This window comes from Lasiodiplodia theobromae, assembly GCF_012971845.1.
Source record: "Lasiodiplodia theobromae strain AM2As chromosome Unknown scaffold_18, whole genome shotgun sequence".
In the NCBI taxonomy this organism is placed as follows: Eukaryota; Fungi; Ascomycota; class Dothideomycetes; order Botryosphaeriales; family Botryosphaeriaceae; genus Lasiodiplodia; species Lasiodiplodia theobromae.
Genome location: NW_023336388.1, coordinates 478,060 through 503,108, shown reverse-complemented (window position 1 = coordinate 503,108; position 25,049 = coordinate 478,060). Strand labels below are relative to the sequence as shown.

Below are 25,049 nucleotides of genomic sequence, written 5' to 3'. Positions count from 1 at the left end.
AGTTCGTCTCATGCCCAGATCTTCTAAGTACACTACGCACTGCACAAGATCATTGAAGCCGTCCGACTGACCCTGCCCCTTGAAGCCCAGTCTACGAGGGCCGACCGTTCCTCTCGTCGAGGCGGCGACCGCGCCCGCCGCAAGCCTGGTAAGTTTTGCACTCTCAAGATCTTTGACACAGAAGTGCTAACATTTGCTCTGGCCATCAACAGCTCCTCGTACGAGCAGGTGGATGCCATCATCCTGCAGCTGAAGCTGCCCGTCAGGAAGAGCGGCCGTCTTCCATCGGCCATTGGCCCGGCGGCCTTGGCCACTCATCTCAGAGTGTACGTTTCCTTTTGACACCCCCTTCTGACGCTGAGGCTGACACTTCCAGGGCCATCAGAGAGACTGCTGGCCTCGGCGGCCCTACTGCCTCCGCCCCTCCAACCTCTCCTCTCAGCCCGCTTCCGACCCCGAACCCCCTCGCTCCCGTTTGAGCGGCGTCCGCTCCTGGGCAACGACCCAGCCGGGGGCGTGACTGACAGTTCTCCGATGAGGCGAAACAAGACGCCTCGTTCCACTCGCTCCCGACCCCGACACCCTTCCCCATGGCAAACCCGCTTCCGACCCCGACACTCCTGGGCGCCACCCTCGCGGTGTGCTGCCGGGACTGACAGTTCTCCGGCATCCGGGAGCAGAAGACCAGCCCGGTACTTGGGGCTGGCCCCCGGGCCGCCCAAGCACTGGGTCGCCGCCGCTGCTGCTGCCCTCCATCGGGGCCGCCCGCAGTTCTCCGGAACGAGGCCGCAGAAGACCAGCCCGGGACTCGTTCGGCCCTCCCGGCCCTTCGATGTCCCGGCTGCTGGACCCGTGGCAAGCCGACCGATGGCTAAGACAGTCCACCAGGTCAGTCGGACTGTGGGCTCGGTTTGTGGCCTGGAGCCGAAGACCGCCTTGGCGGTTGAGATCATGATGGATAACCTTGAACGGCTCCCTCGGAGAGCCGGGGAAATGGTGGATAACCTTGACTACGCGGACGAGAGGTCCAGCCAACGTGATCTCGAAGACGATGAGCCTTCGTCGTCACCCGCCGAGGTTGCCACTACAACATGCATCCATCCTCCTACGATGAACGGCAGCGCAGAGCCAAACCACACCAAGCCGTCCACTGTCCAATCCCCTGCACGCTAATCACGGTGCTGCAGTCGTTTTCCAAGCTAAAGCAGTAAGTATACGCGTTTCGCTGATACCGTGTTGTACTAACTGTTCGAAGCGCCGAAGACAACACGCTCGCGGTCGGTGCTTTTCTCAAGCACCGCCACGATAAGGTCTGGCCTACAGGCTCCGCGAAGATCACACCTACCAGCAAAGACGATGACAAGGGCTACATCAAGAGGTTAAAGGCTCGCCGCGTCTTAATGCACCCAACACTCGACTGCTAACTCGACTCCTCCTGGGGTCGGGACACCCGCCCATCACCCACCACCGCAATGGCCACGCCTCCCGCTCTCCGCGCCATCGCCACCACCATTGGCGCCGCAGCTTCCCTGAACCACATACACACAGAGTTTCTGTTTCTGTCCGCAATGGACTTCCACGAGCGCGCACGCCTTCAGAGGCACCAGGCAATCCCTGTGACTGTCACCGAAGAACGACAGCTTCCCAGGCAGCAGTGAGTGGAGGAACATCATATTGGCCGCGCCTCATGCCCGGCATTACTGTTGCCGGAGGCAGTGTGGAAGCCTATCTTTGGGCAGATTTTGGACCAGCTGCTGGTAGCAGCGTTCAGGCTGCTTGCTGGAGGGGACCTCACAGCGGCAAGTCCAGTAATTGCTCTACGCGTGTTCACCTGCAAGCTTACAGCACTCAGCATCTGGCGGGGATTCCGGACCTCTTTCCGATGCTGCTTCCCGAGGCTGTGTGGAAGCCTGTCTTTGGACAGGCCCTGGATCAACTGCTTGTGGCAGCGTTCAGGCTCCTTGCCGGAGGAGACCTTACGGCTGCAAGTCCCAAGCGCGTTGGCAAGACGGTGGTCGAGGAAGTTAAGAGGCGCTTGAATGCGCAGCTGGCCAAGAGCTGGGCCAAGCTGTGCATTGATCCAGGCTCGTATGGCGAGGCGGAGATCATGAGGGCGGTGACGGGTGCACTTCCGGCTGTGTATGTCAAGTCTTACTATTCCATCTAACCCATCCTCTCCTCCAGTCCTCAGAGACCTAGTTTGAGCCGTAACTAACAACCCCAACAGCACCGCCGCCACCAACGAGGCCCTGAAGACCACAATCCGCAACCCCACGCCCATGTGCCCCGCGACCGCGCTCTCCCGCCCAGCCCTCGGCCCCCACAGCGGCATCACCACCTTGAGTGGAGTTCTTCGGTTTCCTGTTTTTAGTTTAGTATTTTACTGGGAAGGACGGAGGCAAAGTTAGATGAGGAAGCGGGTTTGATGGTCACGGAATGAGATAGGATTATGCGCGTTCCCAAAATTTATAATACAGAGATTCCATTTTTGCAGGTCGAAATGCAAGCTTTTGTGAGTCTGTCGGCATTCCCATGACCAGATACAGTCTCAGAAGATCAGGACTCCTCTCATCCCACATGACCCCGCTCCTCTCTGTTCCCCATAAGACTTCCTCAGTATGACTGCATCTCCAAATAGGCTTCCCAGCAATCACGCCACGCCTTCATCCCCTCCGCCCAACGTCTGCCCATCGCTTCGTGGCCGATCTCCCTCAACCACGCCCTCTCCAGCTCATCCAGCGCATGGTGTCGGAAACCTGTAGCATATTCCCACTCTGGACTGCAGGGAGGGCCGTCCCGTACGACCTTCTCCGCCAGCATGATGGCGGTGGCGAGCAATGAATCTGGCCGCCCGAATTCGTGGTAATACATGCGATTGCTCTCCATCATCGCTTTGTAGTACGCCATCCCGAGGAAGATGCTCTGAATCTCCGGGTCGATGACGTCGATAATGCGGTGAATGAAGTCCCAGAGGCGGTCGCGGGCGCCGGGGACGGCTGGGAGGTGGGGAGCGAATCTGTTATCGGGTGGGTTAGCATTGTTCTGGGGATTGCGGAGGAGTGGATATGGGACTGGGAATGCGGGACTTACAGTGGCTCCCCGGCGCTGAGGATGAAGTTTATCATCTGGCCTGTGTGGTAGCAGAGCGGGTTGTTCTGCGGCGGGTCTTGGGCAGGGTGGTGCTGGTGCGGCAGCTCGACGGAGGGCCTCTGCGACATCGGGTTGGCGGGAGCGGCGCTCTGGCTGTGGTCGGGCTTTCCGAAGCACATTTTGTATTGAGTATAGAAGTTTGGACGGTTTTGAGGACGGTGCAGGTCGATGTTGCGTAGGGTGGCGCTTGAGGTTGCAGATTATACGAAGCGGCTTTCGGGATTGCGGGTGGAAGGTAAAGAGGAAGAAGTGGTTCGGTCGACGGAGAAAAGGCAGGACTATATAACTGAAATTGAGAAGTGAATGTAGCTGAGTGAATGCCCGTCTGAGACAGAAGCGGGCTGAGTGTTTGCTCCCACTTGCCCTGTTCACTCATAACACATCAAACGGTCTTGGCACGTTTCTTACCCTTCGCACGCCGCTTTAGGAACTGCTTCCACGCTTTCTTCCACCTTCGAGAAATGGCACAGCCTGCATATTCCGAGCTCTGAGCCAACCAAAGGGCAAAGCGTAGCAGATGTGCTTCGTGATATTCTAGAGAGCTCAAGCCAAATCCCATACAGAAGGCCCAGTCGGCCAGTTCATAACGCACCCTGTGGTTGTAGTCCTTCGAAATCTTGAGGCAAACGATGAAGACGTCTATGCCAACCGCGTATTCCACGGGAATCTTGGCATAGAGCCACAGCCATTTATGCATCAAGTCCATGGCATCAAATATGAACTTTTTTGGTGCATTGCTAGTGAAAATGAGATGTTCAATATCTCCTTCGAGTTCTTCAACAGAGTAAGGATCGATACTGAACAAATCAGCTGTGAGATCAACTATAACAGGAGAGCACATTGATACTTACACATTCTGGAGGGACTCTGAGAGAAAATCCACCATATCGTTGATATCGTAATCGATGTGGTCTTCTTTGTGCGCTCTACAGCGGCAACGGACGCTCGGTAATGAGCGAACAGAAGCTTGCGGAGAGGGTAGAGGAGGTTCTTCCATGTTGTCGTGGTACTTTTGTTTCTTGGGATAATTTGAGCAGAACCTTTCCGTGATTAGAAACGCGGTATTTATGGACAACGATGAGTAGTAACTGACTCCGCCTCCGGTGCGGCGGTGGCAGATATGTGCTGCAGACCGGCGTTCGTATGGTGGCATTGTTGAACAAAGCGAGGAATTCCCAAAAGACTCACTTTTGTTTGTCATTCTGGAACACCTGAACTACATTCGCAGCTCAATGATGATTGCTGACCCCATCATAGGGCTAATAGAGCCTTCGCCGTTTTGAAAAACTCAACATGCGTACCGAGCCTCATGGAAGCCCCATGGCCTGAGCTACCGAGGAATGTGGCATATGCTACACGATCTTGCTGTCGTCAACAGCCAACTACCAACTGAGAGCCCTGCATCATGGGTTTTTCCAGGTTTATGGCAGCTCCTCTACTGCCGCACCTCCATGCCCCTCCTGCCGCCGCAAAGAATACTTATCCTTCTCGTCGATGCATGACCTAAGCGTCATTCGACGCCGCCAATCTTGTGGTCGGTCGCCAGTCTCTGCTTTTTCTGGCCGTCGTATTCCGACCTTCCACACCCGGCTGCAGCGTCGCAAGCCGCTGCTTCACTACAGCATCCGGTGTCCGAATGCGTGACGCCCGAGTACATATCTGCACAGATCCACCATGGTCAGCAAGAGCGGGTGGGAGAGGGTGAATAGTGCATGAGGGATTGGGGAAGGGCGTACCAATGATCTCGGCGCCGAGCTCCTCTGCCTCAACAACACTCCGCGGGTTCGAGGTTGAAGAAGACATGATTTTGATTCGTGTCGGCGATTTGCTTTGATTGTGAGCGTTGTCGAGGCTGTAAAATGGTTGGCTTGCTGAAGCTGAGTTGATGTATTTGAGTGAGGGTCCGAGAGTGGGCGATGAAGTGGGCTAGTACCCTTGAGTCTGAAGTGAACCTCTCGGATTCAGAAGACCGCTCAGGATACGGGAGTAGCAGGCAAGCACAGCCCAATTGCCCAACGCTGCTCCGGGGGGTACATTCGTTATTCTGCAACAGCCCTTCAACATATCATCAAGGCAACGCTGTTCATTATTCCGCGATTCATTCTGGTGATCCCAAGACTAAGAACGCCCCTGCTAAGCTAGATAGAAGGTCAGTGTGGCTTCTCGTAATGAATTTTGCCTCTCGGCTTACCTTCAGGCAGCTCGTACAACCCGCTTTGAGGAAAGTAGTGACTCATCCGAGTCTGGACGCCGGTTGAGGGGAGTCCGTGGTAGCTTTTGAGGCCAGGGGTATCCAGTGGTGCTATACCTATAGGCCCAGGTTTTGCAGGCACTGGAGATATTCTGCGCCCGTAGCTGAGTGATTTCCCGTTTTTGGTTCCCGATCATGACGTTCCTCTTGGCTTGCTGCCAATGCAAGTCCGTTATCTGTGCATTGAGAATCATGATATGCTCTGTATCCACTCCGAACGGAACAGACGCGCCGGCGTTAGCTAGGGTTGGATGCAGCACGGGCTCGTCTGGCAGCTGATGCAAGCCGCAGCAACCGGGATCGCTGATGCTTGGAACTCTGCATCGGTATCCGTCTGCGAAGGCTGCCCGGCACTGGCGGAGGCAGACTTTGCGGGCAGGCCCCGGTTGGTATATATCTGTGTGATGAACAGGCCCAAAGGTCGTAAACTGTGTTGGGCTGTGGAACATAGTAGTTGATTGTTCGCTTGGTGGGCTGTGAAAGGCTATCCTCCAGCGGGAAACCCAGCGCCTTGTCTTGGTACTCTTTGACGTATATACTGCTGCCGCCACCAGGGAGGGCAAATCATCATTTCAGCGAATCTGGGGTCCTGCATGTCTTCGTTGTGTGAGAGTTTCGGCGGGAGTGTGGACCTGGCCTACTCGTCATGCTTGGAGGCATGGGGAATGGGGCTAACTTGGAAAGAATGTCGGCTGCTCAGAGTCGATACCAGGTTGGCGCCGAGATTGGCCTAGTACGTGCTCGACTAGGGTCGGTAAGCCTGGCCGTTGGAGGCGGTGCCGGACCAGACGGCAGCAGTGGCCGGTGGAGATGGACCACCCTGATCTGTTCAAGACCTCACAACGACAGGGAGCCGCTTTGAAGGTCAGCGACCTCGCCACTGCACATTGACGTCCTCGAGCTCGAACGACGCCATATGAGATGGTCGGGGTAGAGCTCAAGAGGCAGGAGAAGTAGGTCGTCTTATTCGCGAGGAGAAGGCTAGGCTCCAGAGAAGCGTAGGGGCGATCGACCCTGGGCCGCCTCAAGGCTCCCCAGCTTGCCCCAGTCGAGAACCTGAACGACGGCGAGCAGCCGAGAGAAAAGGCCAACTTGTCAGTCCAAGATTATATAGCTTGACGAGCAGGCAAGGGCGGATAGCTCGACGAAGCAGTGATCGGCGTAGATGGTACGCCTCTGTCCTCAACGTACGAAAGTGCCGATGGTGAGAGGCGCTGTTGTCCAAAGGCGCGATCCGCCGCCGTCCGGCTTAACGATCGTGGTGTTCGGCCGCTCTGCGTCTTTATCGTCGGCGCTAGTGAAGCGGCTCGGCCGCACGTGCATCAGCGAAGAGCTACACGTTCACGGCCTCTTCGCCTGTGCTTGGGGCCGCCACGTGTCGACATTCGTCTGCATGACCGGGCGCTTAGGGATGCGAAGTGGTCGCGTTTCTTCATGACGGAGGGCGGAGAGCGCGTCTGTCGGACAAATGTGTTGGGGATTTGCCATGCGGTCTATGGCTGGCAATGGATAGCGGAAGACCACTTCCGCCACTTTCGAAGGGCTGCGTATGAGCGTGAGCCAGGCGTTGGCTGGGGTGATGCCGGAAAAAAAAAGGAGTTTGGTTCGCGGGGTGCAGTTCGCTTACGATCGCCCGAGCTTGTCTTGCACGACTCGTCGTTTGCCTCTATACAGTGCGCGGGGTACAACGACACCAGCCTCGCACTGTGTCGAACTCGGAACCGTACTCATAGAGCTGTGGAGTTGGTAAGTGGCTTTGCTCAACTTTCGAGGGATGGAGTGGCTGACTGCCGCCTTTAGCTGAGATAGATAAAAGTGGATACGGCCGAAGACGGCGTAGTCTTAGTGAGGGAAATGATACTCCTGAGGCTCGGGGTCGATGATCCAGCTCATGATGGTAGTAAGGATTGGTTTGTTCCATTTGTACAGTTTCGTACTTAATCGAGCGTTCCATTCCTCCTTGTCGTCATTCGCGCGCTTCGCGTCCTCGATCATCATCGTTCAACGTTCAACGATAAGCGATATCGGTAGTTACGAAAGCCTTAACTTCGTCCCAAAGCACCCCACAGTGCTAAATACGAACCAAAACCTCTTTAGAGTTCATAGTTAAATCCCAGAGTCGTTCCTAAAGAACGTCGTGCACAAAATATATACTCTCCTAGTGCATTTTCAAAGTAAGCTCGCGGCCAGTCCAGGGACGACGTCTAGAAGAGGGTGAAAGCTCGGATTCACGGTCGTTAAGGTCCGCGGCCTCTTACTCGAACCATTGTGGACCACTCTTGTTGTATTTCTCCTCGTAAGCCCAGCTGTACTAGTCCATTGCGCTTTTGGCTGGTAGACTACTGCAAGACCGTCTTACCACCAGGCCAACGGACTGAGCTCTGCGTCCACCATCATTGCAGTGGAATGTCTCGCCGGTCTCTGGAGAGGACGATGATGAGCTCTTTATGCGAAGAGTCTGCTGGAGCATTTTACGTCGTTTGCTGTACCACAGATTAGCGCGTCATGGTACCTTAAAGTTACAAAGCTACAGTCACTTGCCTGACCCGGATCTAATTGCTGAGGCACGGCACTGTAGCTTCTAGTTGACATCTACAAGAAGCTCTTGACTTGTAGTGGTTGCCACTGATGCTGTAATTTCTCTGGGATATATAAACCGGAGGTAGGTAGGGCTTGCTTCGATGCGGCGACGCCTCCGCGAACCTGCTGAGCCATGTGGCTGATCGTGATCTTCAGCAAGCCCGGAGTAAGCCCAAGCCCCAGGAGCTAAGCTTGCCAGCTCCCAGTGCGATATACTGGCTGGGTGCCGGAACTTGCTTTAGTATCAGAACGGTGTTGGAGGGAATTTTATATATCTTGTATGCTTGTAGAGGAGACAAAAGAACCTAACGAGGAGTTGGATACTGTCGTTGGAGAATAATTCCATGAGCTTTATACTTTCGATGCCACACTAATCCTCACTACTGTTAGCTTTCCTTCCAACAAATAGTGATTTTGACGGTTCTACCAAGAGGAGTAAACATGCTCAATCATCAAGTAGCAAATATAGACTGCATTTGTGGAAGCATATTGCAATCATGTGTGCATTTTGTGGGTCTGGCTCCCAATCAACCTGTATTATTCCACATTTACATCCGATTGATAGCTTCAACGTCTCATGGCACGAGCGAAATAAGACAAATGACTTCACAACTGAGGAAACACGGAAGCGGTGACAAATTACGCAAGCCAGACACTCAGATGTATGGTCTCCTTCCACTGCGTGCAACATATCTATGGCCTCCTGTTATAAGAATGGAAACCGATTTGTCAGCAATGAGTTTGCAAAGCTCCGGACAATATCAAATAAAGGGGGGTATAGGAAGTGATGGATGTAGAAAGGTCGGCCCATATGCAGGTCTTGACAAGCTCCAAGCTGCTCTTGATTGCTGAGCTGTATGTCTAGAATATTCCAAGTGATGAGTCAATACTATGTTTTACGCATGAGGAAGCAAACTATTCGGTTGGATTGAAGCATATGTAGCAATCTGGTCGACGTGTCACGCAGTCATGAGAGCCTGGCGGGATGGGAACAGAGTAGTGGAAGACTTTTACAGGAGAACAAGTGGCGGAAGAGACCAGAAAGGGATAGCTACAAGTGTGGTGTCTGATATGGTGAATTACGTGGATCTGTGCCCGAGAATGTATATACGCCTATCGCCAGCAGCGAAAGAAAACCACGGGACCAAACGTCTTCGCATCCCTTCGCACCCGAGACCAACGCCCAGAAAACCCGCCAAAGAAACCAAAAGTCTCTCACAGCCGTTCCCACCACCAGCATCATTCCCGCCAACTATCCCCTCCTCGCAACGCGTATCCGGTTGACGCGCGGGTTGCGCCGGACCGCGTTGAGCGCCAAGGTAAGTCTGCGGCGCAGGTCGATCAGGGCGGCGATATCGGTGTCGACATCCGAGCCGTATATGCAGAAGGGGCGGCCGCGGCCCCAGACAGTGACGCGCGCGTGGAAGAGCGTCCGGGCGTTGTATGATCCTAGCTGGACGAAGACGTGGCGGCCAGGCCAGAGGCGCATTGCCAGGTCTTTATTGGGTATATAGATCAGTGTAGCGGTCGAGAAGGGCTAGGATGAGGCAGAGTGGAGAAATTGGAACGTACGGTTGCAGCGGAGCCACAGGTAGGCGTAGTATTCGGTGTTGGCCAGACAGGGCATTTTGAGAGCGGATGAGGTGGCGGAGGTGGATCTCGTGGTGTGATTGTTTGTACGTGTGTGTGTGTGGCGATTGGGGATTGTGCTTGAGATATGCGAAGTTTGGACGATGAGGGGCGCGATGGTTTGCGTTGTGGGCTGTCGTCGCTTGCGGGACGGGCAGTAGAGTCACCCAAACGGAAGCGAAAGCAACACCCGGATTCGCATGGCCCGTGCACGGGCGGACTTGCTTGATACTGCGCTGACTTTGGAGATTGTAGAATAGGCATTGTGTGGATTCACACTATTGTTCCTAGAACAAAATGAAAATGACCATTCAATTCCCTGCGCAAATATTCCATAATATTGTACTTTTTGCTCCGTGCATAGAGAATGAGAAGCATCCAACTATTGTCTGCCTTACCATTGTGCAACTCTCAGATCTGCCCATATACAGAGCTCCCCTGAGCCTTTCCCTCTACCCTCTACGACCAAATTCAAGCCACCTGGGTCCGACTCAATCTCCTAAACCCACAAGCAAGTCAAAATCATATCCAACCGCAACCATGAACCCCAGCGACTTCCCCCCCTCCGGCGGCTCCGACTTCCCCAACACCACCACCTGGGACGAAGCCCAAGCCGCCAACATCACGCTGCGCACCCCCGGCCTCGATCCCGCCGGCAACCCCCTCCCGGACGACGTCTTCTCCCTCTACGAGCTCGTCACCTGCGCGCTGGCCTCGCGCGCGTGGCCCAACCACCACCTCTTCTTCAAGATCGCCGACGCGCCCGACAGCCATACCGATATGCAGGAGTTCGCGGACAACCTGCGCCGGCGCCGCGCCGACAAGGTGTACGACCGCAAGCTGTTCACGTTCCTGCGCGACCTGGCCATCATCCAGCACACGATGAACCCGGGCCCGAGCACCGAGGAGGCGTTCTTGCATGCAGATGGGGTCGTGGATAGGGCGAGGGAGGTGGAGAGGGGCTTGGAGGAGCTTCTGCAGAAGGTCAAGGAGGAGAAGATGCGTCCTGCCGCGGGCAGGAAGGGCGTTGGCAGGGTTGAGGGAGAGCAGAAGAAGGTGGTTGCGTTCCCGGGCGATCTCTCGGCGGTCCGTAGGGCCATTAACGAGTCTTTTAAGGATGTCAAGTCCGAGGACGAGGGCGAGAAGGGTGAGGAGGATATGGGCCAGGATGGGGAGAAGGAGGAGAAGAAGGAGAACAAGAAGGGCAAGGGCAAGGCCTAGATCTCTGGGGGGTGTTCGTGGCGTTTCGGTGCGGCAAAGGGCCGGCGGGCAGGCCTGATCACACAGCAGGGCTTGGCATAACGACATTTCAGACTGACCCCAAGGGGGAAAAGTTTTCTTTGCTTCTTATTTTGGTCTCAAGCGGTGCTGGTTGAGATTTACTTCTACAGAGTTTGGATTGGGCTTGCGGCCTTCGAATTCAAACAAGTAAACATCAATCATGGAGTTGCAGAATCCGGGGGCTATATCTTGTCAGAATACGAAGTGCGTGCCTCTTGCAGAGGACAGCCGTCAGATTAACGTTGGCGCCAGCGTTGCACCGGGCGCTGATCCAATTGCCTGTGTGGGGAATTCTCTCGCTTCGCGTTCCCCGCTCTTTCGACTCAGCCGTCGCATCCGTGCGCTGACATCATCGATCCGACAACCGCCCATCGCAAGTGAGAAAACCATATCTGGTGGCCACTGCAAGATCACAGGTGAATGGCAATACAAGGGTAGCAAGTTCGCCTAAGGTGCGCGGTCACAAGTGAGGTCACTGGATGAAGAAAAGCGAAGTTTGGGTAGACAAAGAAATTTTTATCGCACACTGTCGAACTTGCACAGACAATGCTCGCTGACGAAGTGCTTTGCTATGCTCTGCTTGAAACCCATCCTTTGTAATCCAGCCCTTTGTTATCCTGAGCGATCCAGCTTCTTCCGCAGATCATCGAAAAGAAAAGACTGATTTGTCATCATTCGCACGGAAGATGTTTTGAGATGCTTCTGAGAGCTTGCAAAGAGTATGCCGCTGAGCTGAGCGACGAAGATGAACTGTGTTTTGATCTGGACGCGTTGACGGCGTTGCTGACCCGAAGGTGAGGTTGCGACGTGTCAGAAGTACAGCATGCGAGGCTGTAGGGGCGCGAAACCGTCATCTGTCCCAAAGTGACACATCAGCGACGACGCCTCACCTCGCGGGCTAAGAGGAAGTGAGAAAACGTACTAACCCAGCGCAATCTCCCTAGCAGCGATGCCGCGAATGCCCTCGGCAACGTGCTCGTCGTAGCGGCAGAAGCGCCATCCCTCAGGCGGGTAGTGGAAGCACGGGCACTGGGCCTGCTCGGGCGTCGGGGCGGCCTTCTTCAGGAAGAACAGCTTCTTGAGCTTGTGCGCGAGTCGGCGCAAGCCAGCCTTGGTGCGGACGGACGTGGACATGGGCTCCTCAATGCCAGGGGGGCGGCGGTTGTTGAGCGGGGACGCGACGAGCTGCGGAACGGTCGAGGAGGGGCGGCGCTGCTGCATGCGCTCGCGCTGCTCCTGGTGCATGCGGGCCTCCATGGCGCTGTAAGCCCTGCTGAAGGACTCGCTGGCAGGAATGCCCGAGTGGTTGGCGTGGCGGCGCTCGACGATGCTGCTCCAGACAGGGCTCTGCGCAGTGGAACCGTCGCGAGCGAGAGGGCGGACGCGCATGGTGACGGAGACAGTTGTGCCGGCGATGATGATGGGCGTCGGCGGGCGTTCTTCTTCCATGGTCGCGGACGGTGGAAGGTGGTGGTGGAAGCGTCGCGGCGGTGCTCGGGGCGTCGGGTGAAGCGATACCTTTCACCACCCCCCGCGGCGAGCTACCGTAGCCGGCCGCCCTTCTTCCCAATCACTCGCTTCACCCTCCTTACCTCCACTGTCGATTTAGCACTCTCATTCGATAACGACACCATGGACGCCGCGCCCGCCGTGGACGAGCCCCCTGAGGCGCGGGAGGACATCAGCACCGCATCCATGGAGCACATGGACCCAGCGATCCTTCATGAATATCTCCAACAACATGGCAAACGGGTCCCCCAGCTCTATCACTACGTCCACACGGCAAAACGCAACTGGCCCGGCCGCTTCACCGACGAAGACACGTGCGCCATCTGCCTGGAATCCCTCAACAGCGGCTACACGCCCAACTACACCAGTCTCGCCAAAGCCCTCAGCAACATCGAGGAAGAAGCCATCGATCCCGACATCACCGCCGTCGACGGCTCTCGCTGCCACATCGTCCTCGACTGGTTCCACCGGCTCGACCCGACCGCGTCCGACACGGACGTCAACGGCGACGGCAACGACGACCCCTTTCCCTTGATCCCGCACCTCGGCCTCGTCTCGCGCGCCAACGAAGCACGCTTCCTGCACCCGACCTTCACCGACGACCGGATCCTCACCTGCTCCTTCGGCCACGCCTACCACCGCCGCTGCCTGCTCGCCGAGATCACCAGCCCGCGCAGCGAGGACCGCATGCTGCAGGACCGTTGCCCACAGTGTCGTCGCAGGCTGTTCGCCGACGTCACGCGCATCCAGGCCCGCCTGCGCCGCTACGAGTTCCGCCGTGCCCTGGCCTTGGCGACGGGCTGGGTCAAGGCCGGCGACTTTTGGCTCCCGGTCAACGGCGTCATGCTGCATCCCGAGACGGGCGAGGAGCTGTTCAGGCTGCTGCGCCACGAGCAGTACGACCGCGGCGTGGCGGCTTGGAAGGAGGCCCGGGACGCCTTTTTGGAGGGTGACGTGGGCAGGTTCAGCACTGCGATGGACGAGGCGGAGCGGATTGATGACGAGCTCCAGGCCGAGGAGCAGAGGCTGGAGGACGATACTGAAGATGATACCGAAGATGAGGCTACTTTGCCGGATGGGGATGATTAGTTGCGGTGTTGGAACCGTGGATCAAGGCGATCTTCTATCTCAAATGAAGACGACATTCAGCGTTTGGTAGGCGTATCTACAGACTATTCTCTGGCCGCAACCCAACTGGCGCCCGTCGTCTTGGTAGGACAAAATATCATTCTGGATTCATTACTGGTCCATTCATCAAGTTGACCCTGGGTATTCTTCACTAGTCAGACGCGACATTTTCTGACCATTTCGTGCTGGCATTGTGGCTCTTCTACGCCTCGGTGGTGCTACGCCTCGGTGGTGGACATAGCGATTCCACGGGCTTGGTGGGACGAAATGTGCCGGTCAGTGGTCAAACCGCCCCCCCGGCATGTGGGTCCGCGGGCACGTCAGCGCGGCTCTGTAGAGTGATGGGACTTTCCACCCTTGTAGCCGAAACGCATGGAGGTTTGCTTTCTTTGGCTTCACCTAAAATCAATGGCACTGAGGAAAGGTTTCGAGAATTATGGTGCCATCCACTGATGAATATGCCGCGATCGGCCCTGGTACCGCCGCTAGTCATATTAAGGTACGATAGCTGAGGATCATTAAATTTCAGTGACTAGACACCCTGATATCGTCACCCATGCCGCCAATAATGACGTTTATCATACGAAAATACACAAAAGTTTAAGACGATACAAGCCACCTGATAAGACCAATTGCCATATGTGCTCTTACATCGCGAGGAGTCTCGTGCCTCATCACGTTAACAGAGTACATAGCCCATTTCTCACCGCAGTAGTCTCACCGCCGGCCATCCCCCCAGTCTTTCCTTTCACGGAAGTTGGAGTAATTTCGCTCACTGATACATTATACGTGCTTAAATTTTGTTATAGCAGCATAACCGCTATATTGGAAGCTCGTAGTAGTCAGACCACTCCCATAAATACGGCTGGCAAACTAAGTAACAAAACCTGAGGCTAAAGCTCACCTAGACCAGCTGACCAAGGCCTTTAATCAGCTTACAGATATTTTCAGAGTGAGAGTCTTCAGGGTAGACGTACTCAAAGAACACGACTGCTCGTGACCATTCGGCTCATGTTTCTCGGCGTTGCTTGCCGAAGCTTGTCATTTCTCGCCTTGAAGCACTCCGGCAGGTGTGTTTGCTCCAATTCCGGTCACCGATGGCTTACAGGCGCGTCCTCGGTTCGGGTCTCTTCTTCGATGGCGTCCGCTCTGCATATCTCTTCGGCGTCATATTCCTCCATCTTTCCGCTGCCTCGCTAATCCTCGGTGGCCTGCTATTTTGAAAATTGCGCCAGGTCCTGCTGCGCGGCTTGCTGGATCTCCTTCCGGTAATTATCTCGGGTAATGTGCAAGACCTGCATGATCCTGCTTCAATGTGGGTCCTTACCGTATGCTGCGCAGATCTTACCCTGGAAGTCGTTGGCCATTTCTACGATTGTGAGGGCAAAAGTGCTCTCCTCCTCGAGATTCTCGGGTGAATCGTCGGCCTGGCTGGTTCCTTCTGGAAGCAGTTTCCATCGTGCGTGTGGAACTAAATGCGCTTTTTCTAGGCAGTTGAAAACCTACGTTGCTGAAGAACCATGAATTCACGATGGTTTAGGGCATTTCGTGTAGAAGACACAAATCAATATGGGTAGAGTTGCCAAAGGTACGCCGGATCAGAAGCGGGCGCAGACTTGAATGAACAGTAGGAAGTTCTTCAAAAAGAAGACACTCTCTGAGCAGGAGCACCTCACGGACGCATCAGCGCTGACTCCCCAAGACTTGGCAAGCAGCAAGACGAAATTTGACACAAACACGCGCATGGACAACTTCAAGCCAGAGCAGCGCGCACAGAACGACAACAGCGGAGGCGTATACTGGAAGACATACGGCTGGAGAAGCACGGACCTGGTAGCGTTCGAGGTCTTGCGGAAGGTCCATTCCAAGATCTTGGCATATGGGAGGCGGAGGACACGGTCCGTTGGATGTCTGACCCCGTCGACAATGTGGAGCTCCGGACTGACAGAGGGCGACATCGTGACCAATTAGTTCCAATAGACGACGGGCCCCCTCGCCAGGAACACTATGTGAGGCACGGGGCATGAAGCCATGGATGACCCAAGCCTGTTCAAAAGGCGAGTATGAAATCGTCATGGCCTCGTACCTGTCAAGCTGGCTCTTTCCACAGCGGCTATCCACGTGTGCCGTCACCGTCACAGGGCGGGGGAGTGCCACCGTCCAAGATCGTCTACAGCGCTCACCTGCGCAGTCACAAGCGCCATCTGCACCTTCCAACTCCCATGGCATGGCCTGGCCGCTCCTTCCCGTGTCGCGCACCTTTCGCTGGCCCCAGTCCAAACAGGCATCCCGCAGTCGTTGCCACGCCGATGGGTCCTCCACGCGAACACATGCAGGCCAGATGGATCGGTCTTGGCGTGCCCTTAAATAGCCCTCGACTGCTCGCCGAAGATCCTCTTTTCTTCTTCAGCTCTCTTTGCCTTTTGGCTTAGATCAAGTGCAGTGTATGTTCTTTCTAGTTTAATCTCTAGAACGCCCTACGGGGTTTTCTCTTGATTAAACTACTTTTTGGAACCAGGTGGCTGGTCACTGAGCTCCGCTCATACTAGCTGCCACAGTGTCGCCTCTATTGCACTACCTGAGGCTGATGCGACCTTCTTTTTCTTTTCGTCAATTTTCTGGCCCTGAGCCGGCTTTTGAGGAAGAGAAATATCAGCCTTGGCTGCAAAGGAAATTTTGTGAGAACAGCGGATACGCGCGTGAAGTCGGCAAGCTTGTTGGCAACATGCTATGGAAGATCTCAGTCGCGTCGCATTCTTTGCCGCACTGCGGCAGCCGCAGTTTGGTTGGTGTTGAGCCGCGCGCCCTATCGCGCTCATTTTGCTTTGCGCATTTCGCTGCTGCGGTGAGTTAATAGACATGTGGCCCTTCAGAAATACTGGAGCTATCGTTTCAAGGTCATCGCGTTCGGAGGTGCATTTGGTGGCATCGGCCAGCTTGACGTTGGCCAGGACAGCGTTGTTGACAGCTTCGTCAGCGCAACAAACTGGCCCCTAGAAATGGCGGATTTACGGAATCAATGGTCATGGCTATGTATTCACAAATGTGACATCGTTCTGACGAGTGCGCGCCCGACAAGCTCCTCCGTTGCCGCAAGCGGTGAAGCCGCGCACGAGTGCACCATTGAGCTCTATTGTGTCCCGCTGCGGATGGTGAAAGCACCCAAGGCTGGCGAGAGCCAGGGCAGGTGTGTTTATGGCGGTGAGACTTTTCAAGCTCGGTCTGCGCATCAGGCAAGCGTGGCGGGGCTCCATGAGTGGTGTCGTTGCTGTGCGCTCTCCGCTGGATGTCCTTGATAGCTTCAAGAAGAGAAATGAGCGCATGGCGTCATTTTGGCCATTGCCCCTCATTTTACACGTTGCTGATTGGAGCGGTGCAAAGCTTTTCCGGGGACGAGGATTGCGGCCTTCGTCCCAGAGCGCAGCGGCGAAGTCATCTGGAGGCTCGCCAGGCCGTCTGACGGCGGCGCGGTATCCGTCTGTATTCGCGCCACAACCTATGAATGCCGCATTATCGTCAGCGTCTAGACAATCATGAGACATCGCAATCTACGTCTCACTAGAGCATCTTTCGCTCTACGAGTCGGGGACGCATGGTGTGGTTAACACTCCCGAAGGCCTCGTCGCGCGGGCGACGCCGGCCCAGCAGGTTAGCCGTCGGACACAGCCTCATTCACTTGCGCGCCCAACCCAGATCTTCTGGCCCAGCAAGGCGGCCCTCTTCTCTGCGACACCCTCCGCCCCGTCCTCCTTCACCCGACCACAACACCCGCCCGGCACCAGCACCGTCCTGCGCCGCTGCGGTCCTCTCCAAACCAAACCACCTCCGCACACCGCGTTTGAATCTCGACACATACTCCGCAACCATGCAGACTCTGGGCATCGTGATGGTCGTCATGTTCGGCCTGGTCGCCCTTTGCCTCTTCTTCGTAAGTCCGCATCCTCGCTCTCCTCCTCCTCCTCCTCCTCCTCCTCCTCCTCCTCCTTCTCCTCCTCCCGCATATCCGCACTTCCGCCCCACACCGCGCAACACCAACTAACCCCCTCCGCTCCAGCATTTCATCGCATACACCATCCCCGGCTGGGTCCCCCACGAGATCCCGACCCGCAACCGCCGCCGCCGCGCCGCCAACCGCGCCAACAACCGCAGTACCAACGCGACCCGCGTCACCACCCGCAACGCCACGACGACGACGACCGCCGACGGCATTATCGCCCCCGGTCCCGCCCGTGCCGCCCGCGCCGGCATGGTCGTCGACGGCCACGACGGCCCCCTGCCTCGCCTTCCTGCTGCTGCTGCCGCCGCTACCCTCCTCCCGCGCAGCGCCAGCGGCACGACCGTCGCCAACGCCGCTGCTACGTCCCGTCCCATCGTCGCCGCTGCCAACGACGGTAGTGTCGGTATCCAGTTGGCTATCGTCCCGCAGTTCGTGCGCATCAACGGCGGCCGTGGTGGCGGCAACGGCAACAGCAACAGCGGCAACGCCGCGCGCCCGGCTGCTGCTGTGCCGCGTGTCGCGGGACGCGCTCCCCCGACGCGTAGGGCGCCGCCGGAGTATGATGTTGAGGCTGGTTTGGCGGATCCGCCGCCGAGGTATTCGGAGGGGCTTGGAGAGTATGTTGTTTACCCTGCCTACGTTTTCGTTTGTTTGGATGGGGGGAGGGGGGAGAAGATGATGGGTAGATGCTACTGATTTGGATGGCAGGCATGACTCTCAGACGGTTATTGCCCGTGCGGCTTAGAGGTTGCGCGACAATGAGCTTCAAGACGGCGGCCTGGCTTCTGAAATGCTGAAAGACGACACAAAAACAACAACATCATCGTCTTGAGGAAGACGGACATTAACAATTACTGGGGGCTTGCTTTTTTTGCTTAAGACATTGGAGGATCATCTGGATAATCGGGAGAGGCTCCAAGGCTTGGGTTTGGATTTTTGACTTGGACAACAGCAACAGCAGCAGAAGCGGTAGCACACCTCTTGTCCTTGGCGACATACTATTGTACACATGGCAGCTGTAGCCATCACAGGCCTCTTTGCAGAAGGCTTCTTCTACAGTTCTACAAATTTCATTATTCCTCACAACATGGCATAGCACTTGAAACAAGGGAGAAAAGATTAAAGATACGGGATGGATTGATACCTACCAGAGGGGGATGGGGGATTCATACTTACCTGCTACTCACCTTTACTTACCTAGCGACGCAGCGGGGCAACGCCCATATCACTAGTCGCAACAGCCGAGACACACAGCTCAGCAAACGGACGCACCCACTTCACGCCAGCCCTGTACGCACGAATCTTGTCGCCGCGCCAGGCGACGAGGAGGTATTCGTCTATCTTGTCTTCGAACCACTGCAGCAGCGACGTGATGCGCACCGTCTTGCCATCCTTGCTCTCGAGCGCCATGTAGAGGCCCTCGAAGATGATTTGCATGTCGGACGGCATCCAGTCCTTGCTCGGGATGATGCCCGCCGTCCACGCCTGCATGAATGTGCTCCAGTCCAGCCTGGAGCGCTGGATGCGCACGGCTGTCGAGTCGGCGAGCGGGACGCGGTCCCTGCCGTCGTTGATGGCGATGGTGGAGGACATGGTGATGTCGGTTGGTTGGTGATGGTGGTGGTTGCGGTTGTGCTTGCGGTGGTGAGTTGAGATGGTGATTGGTCTCAAAAAGCACAGTGTACTTGCGAGATGATGTAGTAGTGATTTGCCGTGAATGGTGAGTTGCTTGCTGCTCAAATCTCGCTCCTGGTCGGATGGTTCTTATAGTTCAGACTTCTCAGTTCAACTGCGCCATGTTTGGAAACAATGGTGAAGGGGAGCATTGTTTTCTCAAAGAGCTCCAGGAGAATCTATTTTTGGTCGGCGCCGCTTTGTCCAAGTTTCTCAGAACAATGCAGCATTGACGCTGACAGCATACGTAAGCAGGACTTGGCGGCTGAAACAATGGTCTCGGTGTGGACCTGATCATCCTGAGAGGAGTATGGACACAACGAACACCAAATTCCTACCTCGCGATCCACCGAATAAGCCTTCAGCGCTACAGACAACCACCTTCAGTGGCGAGAAGAGCCGCCTCCATGACGGGCTTCGGGAAAGGTAGATACTCCTGACCTTGTAACATAAAGCGAGTGTGATTGATTGCCAATGACGAGATAGGAACAATTAAGGCGAGTTATAATCACGGCATGTATGAAGAATAGCTCAACAACAAGATTGTTCTGTTTTTGAGAAGCGAGGGAGAAGTAAGTGGTTGCTCACCTAAAATGCTTGAAGCATATGCACGTAATGGTAGGACAGGACCTGAACACAAAAGTATCACCACAGCACAATATCACGATAAAGTAGGAGTAATATGGAGTATGGAAACAGACTTACAATTGCTACAGTACTAAGTGGAATGATGTATCCAAGTCTCCTTGACGGAGACAATGGCATCCGGGTATCTGTCGGGAACAAAAAGGATCAAGGAACGGTCAAAGCAAAGCACGCAGCGAGGCGCATGGCACACATCACGCTGCTCAATGACAAATTCGAGTGGTCAAACGACGAATAAGAGAGGGCTTTGCGGGCTCAGAAGGGGGCTCAAGGACATCACAGGTGTCAACGATGAAGAGCTGGCACAGATGGTCCAGGCGGATGATGTCACGCTGCCACATGTCAAAGTTGCTGTCAGCATCCCTAGTAAGCGCGGCGACACGCCTAATCAACGTAAGACGCAGGCTGCGGAACGAGCTCTCAGCACCATCCATAGCCACGATAAACTTCTTGACCTCGCTCACGAAGTCATGCCAGTCGACGCACTCAAGGTTATCGTAAAGCATCATCATCATGTCGTACCGATCAGCGCAGATCCTCACGGGCTGTTCATCTGCAACCAAAAGAACGTGCGTCGGGACGCCGTTGGCCGGGTCGACAAAGTCGTACACAAGAAGGCTCTGAAGGTCAGCGTCGTGCGCCTGGCACCGAGTCCAAGCCTTGTCGCCCCGGAGCTGGGGCGGGCCGGTGGAACGCTTGCTGTGTTTGCCAGGCTGCTGGCCCTTGTCGAGGGTGCGGGTGGGGCGGATGCTGGGGTAGTAGGGCTCCTCGTTGTCCTTAAGTGGGAAGCGGTTAAGGGAAAGTGAGCAGAGTTGCTCGACCACGCCGGAGCTCATGGAGTCTGCCGTGCGAGGCCTATTGTCCTCGGACGGCTGGACCGTCAAAGAGGATGAGTTTTGCATGTTGGAGGAAATGGTCGTTTTGCAATCGGAGGTACAGATGTTGGGAGATGGTTTCGTCTGTATCAGTGATTGCGTGTCCAGATTCTACAGTTTTCAAACCCCATACGACGAATCTTATATACCTTACCTTGTCTGCATAGTACATGAATAGTGCCTGTATGGTTGTTTCGTAATGTTGTTAAACAGTGTCGATGCTCTTCTTAATGTGTTGTTTCCTTAGCATTTCGGCACCGTGTTCTCAAACAATGCGCCCGTCGCTTCTGTGCATCACTGGTGGCCGGTCTCTAACTGTCGATGCAGCCCTAGATCCTTGAGATCAGTGAAGAAAGTTATAAGAGTGTCTGTTCTAGAAGTTAGTAACGTTCTTTATCTTATTCGCCTCCAAGGATGGTTCTGCCGCGTGTAGTCCCTAAGATAAAAGAAATGATAGACCGGAGTGAAGGGCAAAAAAATATTTATGAGTTTTACCGCATTCCCACTAATTCAGATATCTACAAACGATCCTCTCAAATCGCGAGTCGGAATTAATGGACCTTGCTCAACTCATTTTAGATCCAGGTCCAGGAGTGGGTTTCGAACGGAGGTTCCGGCGTGGTTGTTGAGAGTCCAGGTGGACTAAGCGTACGTAGCTTTGTTGGATGAGATGGGATCAGCCGTGTTTACTTATAAGTAGAGGCAAACTCCAGGTCAACCCACATTCACCTGGCGCCAGATTGAAAACGCAATCACCTCAAGGCAGCATCCTGTGTGGCGGCTTTCTGTGCCCACTCACGATAGTCATCATCGTCACCCGTCCCCGCAAAGCCGCTCGCACACACTCTCTCACTCCAAGCATAGCACCACCGTCCCAAGCGGCGAGCGAGACCTTTCCCCTCGGCTCTATTCAATGCTTTGGGATCTCCCGCGAAATGTCAAAGCGGTAGCAACCTAGCGAATAGCATGACAGGCGCTACAGCTCTATTGCACGGAAACATACATTCCGATGCCCCGCAAATTTTGCCTACGCCATTCTGGCAGGAACGACTCCATGCAATGCGACCACCTCTAGACGTAGTGTTTGACCTCCACGATTAGCATTTAGGCAAAGCAATCATATGTGGGGCGTAACCTGTTGTTGATTTCAGACGTTGCAACGATGCCTCTCACCGACGCACAGCTTCTCCAAAGACGGCCTGGAATACGAACTCACTTTTGTTGATTGCTATGGTAAACCATATTCTTAAAAGCCTCCGGGACCACCAGTACCACCCGTTCATGCGCCACAAATGGTAACTATCATAATCTGCCGCCACTCCTCTCGTTGCTGGCGCCACGCGATTACTGGTGCCTGCTGAACCACCTAGTAGGCATCGAGCAGCAGCCCAAATGATGAGCTCCCGGCTATATGAGAGAGGGTACGCAGATATGCTGAGCGACGCACAGGACGGCGTTGCATTTGACACTGGTTGACTGCAGACTGAGTCAAAACAGCACATGGGAGTGTTGTATAATCGCTGTGAATGCGGGAGCACAGAACGTAATTGCATGGTTCAATATCACAGTTAGCAAATAATAAAACTATCAGCAGCAACGAACATGATTGATATTTGTCAAAAGCAATGCGGTGCTTAAGATATGCTACTTAAGCTGATGGTCTAAGTATACTAGCAAAAAAGGAAAACAGAGAAAGGCAACGATTGCGCTACTCGAATCGACAGAGGTGCTTGGCGATAGCCTGAGTGATGGCAAGGGAAGCCTTCTGAGCTTCCTCGTCCATCTCCTTGTCGTCATCATCAGCAGAGTGAAGCAATACCTTGCATACGATGGAGAAGAGCTGGTCATACACCATCAGCTCCGGGAGAACATAGTCTCCCATAAGCGCTTGTGTGCTCAGCAGCTGCGCCTCAAGCTCCACAGCAAGTGTTGCTTTCACGTCGGCTCCGAAGCCCGATAGCAGGTCCTTGACCTCCCAGTCATTCCAAACCTCTCCGAATTCCAGCACTTGCGGATCTATGCGTATGAATCGCTCTTCGATCTCACAGACGGCGACAGTTGCGTTGACGACAGCAGCCACAACCGACCGCTCATCCGCAAAGCCGCGAATGGACTCGCTGTCGCAAGCGTCGAACTGTTCACGGAGGCGCATATACAAGGTCTCATATGCCGACGTCGTTGTCATGCTCCGCTTGTCAAGGCGTCGGAGTTCATTCAGCAGGTGCTTGTTCACGAATGTGGTAACGTTGAACGGCAGCTCGAGTCGTATATCCTCAGAGCGAGACTTCAGGCAGCTCACACCGTATCTATCAGCGCGAATCATGCAGGGAATGGGTTGCTCGTTGGTGATGAAGGAATCCATGGTAACGAAACTCGAGTGACTGAAATTGCTACGGGGTTGAGTGGGTCGTTGGCGGGGTATTTTGTATTCGTATGGATGAGAAAACCGAGTTGTTCATGGTGTGAAAGAACAAAGAGGCTCAGGCGGAGAAAGCAGTGCTGCTGATACATGAGACTTGAACAATGTGGCAAGTGAGACATTTCATTGTACACTGGAATGCACTGGAACATTGTTAACGAGGAACAAGTGCATTGTTAGTAAGTGTACTCGTGGACTCCATGACAGATAGAGGATGGTTCTGATGCTGCTGCCTTCGACTGCAGACATCGTGCATATGTCTCAGGCGCACCATGCAAGTTTTCTCTCTCCATTGTTTTTGCTTTGTCCGTCAGAGGTCCAAAAGTTCGCCATTAGGTACTTGTTCGCAAAATGTGGTTCCACTCACGATTCTGAGAATAGGCTCCCTCGACGTCTATTACCTTACTCTATAGTTGTCAAATATTATTATCCAGTGACGCATCTCTCACCCAGATCAAGTGTTGTACATACCTTCCAAGAGGATCACCAGCCCCCTAATCCTGTGCTGCGCTCATGATCGCGCACATGTCTGTTTTGTCCTGTTTACCTTAATGTAGCAGTTATGCCACCATATCTCCCCGTCGATGCCACGCGGAGCAAGCTGTGTTGTCTCAGAAGCAATGTTTTGCTTCCTGGATCAAGTGCATAGCGGGTATGACGATCCAGTTGTGCCGCAAGCGGTAAGGAGATGGCACGTGTGAATTGTAGGGATATTTGCGTGTCGAATCCCCGGTGGATTGGCATCTGAAGCGTCGGACCTCATCGATGAAGCGGCAGACATGCGAGGCTTCGTTCGCGGGATGGTTTCTTCGTCGATCATGCCATGGCGCGCAATCTGGGTTGCTTGAAGAGCAAAATGCTGGCTTCCCAGATGAAGGGCGTTGCAAAAATGGCTATTAAGCGGTGGGGAAAGCTCTCGAGAGATGGTGCATGTGAAGGGCAGACCCATGTGCGTGTCGAAGCTCCAAGCAGATCGGGATTTCGGTCGCGGGGTGATGACGATGCTCTGCGGACAGCGCTTGCAGCGCGCCGCGGGCGCCTCTGTCATGAGCGCCGTTTCGTATCTGCGTTGTTTGGAGTCAGTGATGTCATTGTTCCGTGACAGGCGCTGGCAGCTGTCGGGGTCGGGTGTCACGCAACGACAGGTCCTCCGGACAGTGGTCGCGGATAGCGTGGGCTGGCGCGCAACGCACATGATAAGTCCTAAGCCTCTTCGCTAGTTGTTTGGGGCTCTGGGGACGCTGGAACTCCGGACTGTGCGGGCGTGGGTCATCTGGGAGGGCACTCGCATCAGTGCTTGGTGCCCGCGCTGACGGTCAGAGCAGCAGAGGCTGGGCTTCCCTTCTGTAAACGCGTCACCGGACAGCAAGAAGCTGTCGCTCAATGTTAATGCCGTCAGATCTACGCTGTCTGCCATAACTGGACGTGAAGCTGGGTCGGACAGCCTGTGCCGCGCCGCGCGCCTCGCGCATCGACGCCGTACATATCAAATACAGCCCATCTGCTCTCCGCATCAAGAGGGAAGCATTTCGCTAGGAGGAAGAGCGTTGCATGCGAGTGGCAGACCGGCACGTGTAGCTTGGATCAGGCAGAGGATTGTGGTAGCGGGCGCAAACAAAACACTAGCAACAGCTGCACGGCGCGAATATCAATTGCGGATCTTGAAGATTTGAATTCATGCTATATAAGAGGCCCTCAGATAGTAACTGAATCAATAAATGAGTACGCCTCCCCCGTGGGGGGAGTGTTCCCTATTGCAAAAGGTTGTCATCACCGGGCCCGATCTGTGGATCGTGGAGAGGAAAGGGCAGGAACATGGTTCATGGCAAGGTTTATATAGGCCCCGGATCATCCATCCACCGCTCGCCGCCTGAAGCCCGTCGGCCGGGTAATGACTTTCGGCTATTTCCC

The 25,049-nt window shown here is 54.9% G+C and overlaps 15 protein-coding genes across 15 annotated transcripts; 7 read left to right on the top strand and 8 right to left on the bottom strand.

The window, feature by feature from the left end:
* Positions 1 to 10: 10 nt before the first annotated feature.
* LTHEOB_6378 (uncharacterized protein) lies at positions 11 to 479 on the top strand (the record flags this gene model as incomplete). Its single annotated transcript, XM_035515627.1, has 4 exons — positions 11 to 27; positions 86 to 148; positions 213 to 326; positions 377 to 479. The coding sequence occupies 4 exons, from the start codon at positions 11 to 13 to the stop codon at positions 477 to 479; spliced, it is 297 nt and encodes a 98-aa protein (XP_035372961.1).
* Positions 480 to 867: 388 nt separating this feature from the next.
* On the top strand, positions 868 to 1,424 carry LTHEOB_6377 (Zn(II)2Cys6 transcription factor; the record flags this gene model as incomplete). Its single annotated transcript, XM_035515626.1, has 3 exons — positions 868 to 1,077; positions 1,188 to 1,207; positions 1,256 to 1,424. The coding sequence occupies 3 exons, from the start codon at positions 868 to 870 to the stop codon at positions 1,422 to 1,424; spliced, it is 399 nt and encodes a 132-aa protein (XP_035372960.1).
* A 48-nt stretch (positions 1,425 to 1,472) lies between these two features.
* On the top strand, positions 1,473 to 2,408 carry LTHEOB_6376 (uncharacterized protein; the record flags this gene model as incomplete). The annotated part of the gene is made up of 3 exons (XM_035515625.1): positions 1,473 to 1,654; positions 1,717 to 2,139; positions 2,228 to 2,408. 3 exons carry the CDS (start codon positions 1,473 to 1,475, stop codon positions 2,406 to 2,408), a joined length of 786 nt encoding a protein of 261 aa, XP_035372959.1.
* A 205-nt stretch (positions 2,409 to 2,613) lies between these two features.
* On the bottom strand, positions 2,614 to 3,269 carry LTHEOB_6375 (Cyclin PHO80-like protein; the record flags this gene model as incomplete). The annotated part of the gene is made up of 2 exons (XM_035515624.1): positions 2,614 to 3,016; positions 3,091 to 3,269. 2 exons carry the CDS (start codon positions 3,267 to 3,269, stop codon positions 2,614 to 2,616), a joined length of 582 nt encoding a protein of 193 aa, XP_035372958.1.
* A 263-nt stretch (positions 3,270 to 3,532) lies between these two features.
* On the bottom strand, positions 3,533 to 4,147 carry LTHEOB_6374 (Cyclin-like protein; the record flags this gene model as incomplete). Its single annotated transcript, XM_035515623.1, has 2 exons — positions 3,533 to 3,947; positions 4,002 to 4,147. 2 exons carry the CDS (start codon positions 4,145 to 4,147, stop codon positions 3,533 to 3,535), a joined length of 561 nt encoding a protein of 186 aa, XP_035372957.1.
* Positions 4,148 to 4,660: 513 nt separating this feature from the next.
* On the bottom strand, positions 4,661 to 4,953 carry LTHEOB_6373 (Fis family transcriptional regulator; the record flags this gene model as incomplete). Its single annotated transcript, XM_035515622.1, has 2 exons — positions 4,661 to 4,809; positions 4,887 to 4,953. The coding sequence occupies 2 exons, from the start codon at positions 4,951 to 4,953 to the stop codon at positions 4,661 to 4,663; spliced, it is 216 nt and encodes a 71-aa protein (XP_035372956.1).
* A 4,280-nt stretch (positions 4,954 to 9,233) lies between these two features.
* Positions 9,234 to 9,608, bottom strand: LTHEOB_6372 (uncharacterized protein; the record flags this gene model as incomplete). The annotated part of the gene is made up of 2 exons (XM_035515621.1): positions 9,234 to 9,478; positions 9,554 to 9,608. 2 exons carry the CDS (start codon positions 9,606 to 9,608, stop codon positions 9,234 to 9,236), a joined length of 300 nt encoding a protein of 99 aa, XP_035372955.1.
* A 542-nt stretch (positions 9,609 to 10,150) lies between these two features.
* LTHEOB_6371 (N-terminal acetyltransferase a complex catalytic subunit ard1) lies at positions 10,151 to 10,831 on the top strand (the record flags this gene model as incomplete). Its single annotated transcript, XM_035515620.1, has 1 exon — positions 10,151 to 10,831. One exon carries the CDS (start codon positions 10,151 to 10,153, stop codon positions 10,829 to 10,831), a length of 681 nt encoding a protein of 226 aa, XP_035372954.1.
* A 981-nt stretch (positions 10,832 to 11,812) lies between these two features.
* On the bottom strand, positions 11,813 to 12,340 carry LTHEOB_6370 (Basic proline-rich protein; the record flags this gene model as incomplete). The annotated part of the gene is made up of 1 exon (XM_035515619.1): positions 11,813 to 12,340. The coding sequence occupies one exon, from the start codon at positions 12,338 to 12,340 to the stop codon at positions 11,813 to 11,815; it is 528 nt and encodes a 175-aa protein (XP_035372953.1).
* Positions 12,341 to 12,523: 183 nt separating this feature from the next.
* On the top strand, positions 12,524 to 13,489 carry LTHEOB_6369 (Ring finger protein 32; the record flags this gene model as incomplete). The annotated part of the gene is made up of 1 exon (XM_035515617.1): positions 12,524 to 13,489. One exon carries the CDS (start codon positions 12,524 to 12,526, stop codon positions 13,487 to 13,489), a length of 966 nt encoding a protein of 321 aa, XP_035372952.1.
* A 1,659-nt stretch (positions 13,490 to 15,148) lies between these two features.
* On the top strand, positions 15,149 to 15,499 carry LTHEOB_6368 (Ribonucleotide-diphosphate reductase subunit alpha; the record flags this gene model as incomplete). The annotated part of the gene is made up of 1 exon (XM_035515616.1): positions 15,149 to 15,499. One exon carries the CDS (start codon positions 15,149 to 15,151, stop codon positions 15,497 to 15,499), a length of 351 nt encoding a protein of 116 aa, XP_035372951.1.
* A 1,894-nt stretch (positions 15,500 to 17,393) lies between these two features.
* On the top strand, positions 17,394 to 18,270 carry LTHEOB_6367 (uncharacterized protein; the record flags this gene model as incomplete). Its single annotated transcript, XM_035515615.1, has 3 exons — positions 17,394 to 17,456; positions 17,583 to 18,142; positions 18,234 to 18,270. The coding sequence occupies 3 exons, from the start codon at positions 17,394 to 17,396 to the stop codon at positions 18,268 to 18,270; spliced, it is 660 nt and encodes a 219-aa protein (XP_035372950.1).
* Positions 18,271 to 18,722: 452 nt separating this feature from the next.
* On the bottom strand, positions 18,723 to 19,118 carry LTHEOB_6366 (uncharacterized protein; the record flags this gene model as incomplete). The annotated part of the gene is made up of 1 exon (XM_035515614.1): positions 18,723 to 19,118. The coding sequence occupies one exon, from the start codon at positions 19,116 to 19,118 to the stop codon at positions 18,723 to 18,725; it is 396 nt and encodes a 131-aa protein (XP_035372949.1).
* A 929-nt stretch (positions 19,119 to 20,047) lies between these two features.
* On the bottom strand, positions 20,048 to 20,746 carry LTHEOB_6365 (uncharacterized protein; the record flags this gene model as incomplete). Its single annotated transcript, XM_035515613.1, has 1 exon — positions 20,048 to 20,746. One exon carries the CDS (start codon positions 20,744 to 20,746, stop codon positions 20,048 to 20,050), a length of 699 nt encoding a protein of 232 aa, XP_035372948.1.
* Positions 20,747 to 22,427: 1,681 nt separating this feature from the next.
* LTHEOB_6364 (uncharacterized protein) lies at positions 22,428 to 23,042 on the bottom strand (the record flags this gene model as incomplete). The annotated part of the gene is made up of 1 exon (XM_035515612.1): positions 22,428 to 23,042. The coding sequence occupies one exon, from the start codon at positions 23,040 to 23,042 to the stop codon at positions 22,428 to 22,430; it is 615 nt and encodes a 204-aa protein (XP_035372947.1).
* Between the last annotated feature and the right edge of the window lie 2,007 nt (positions 23,043 to 25,049).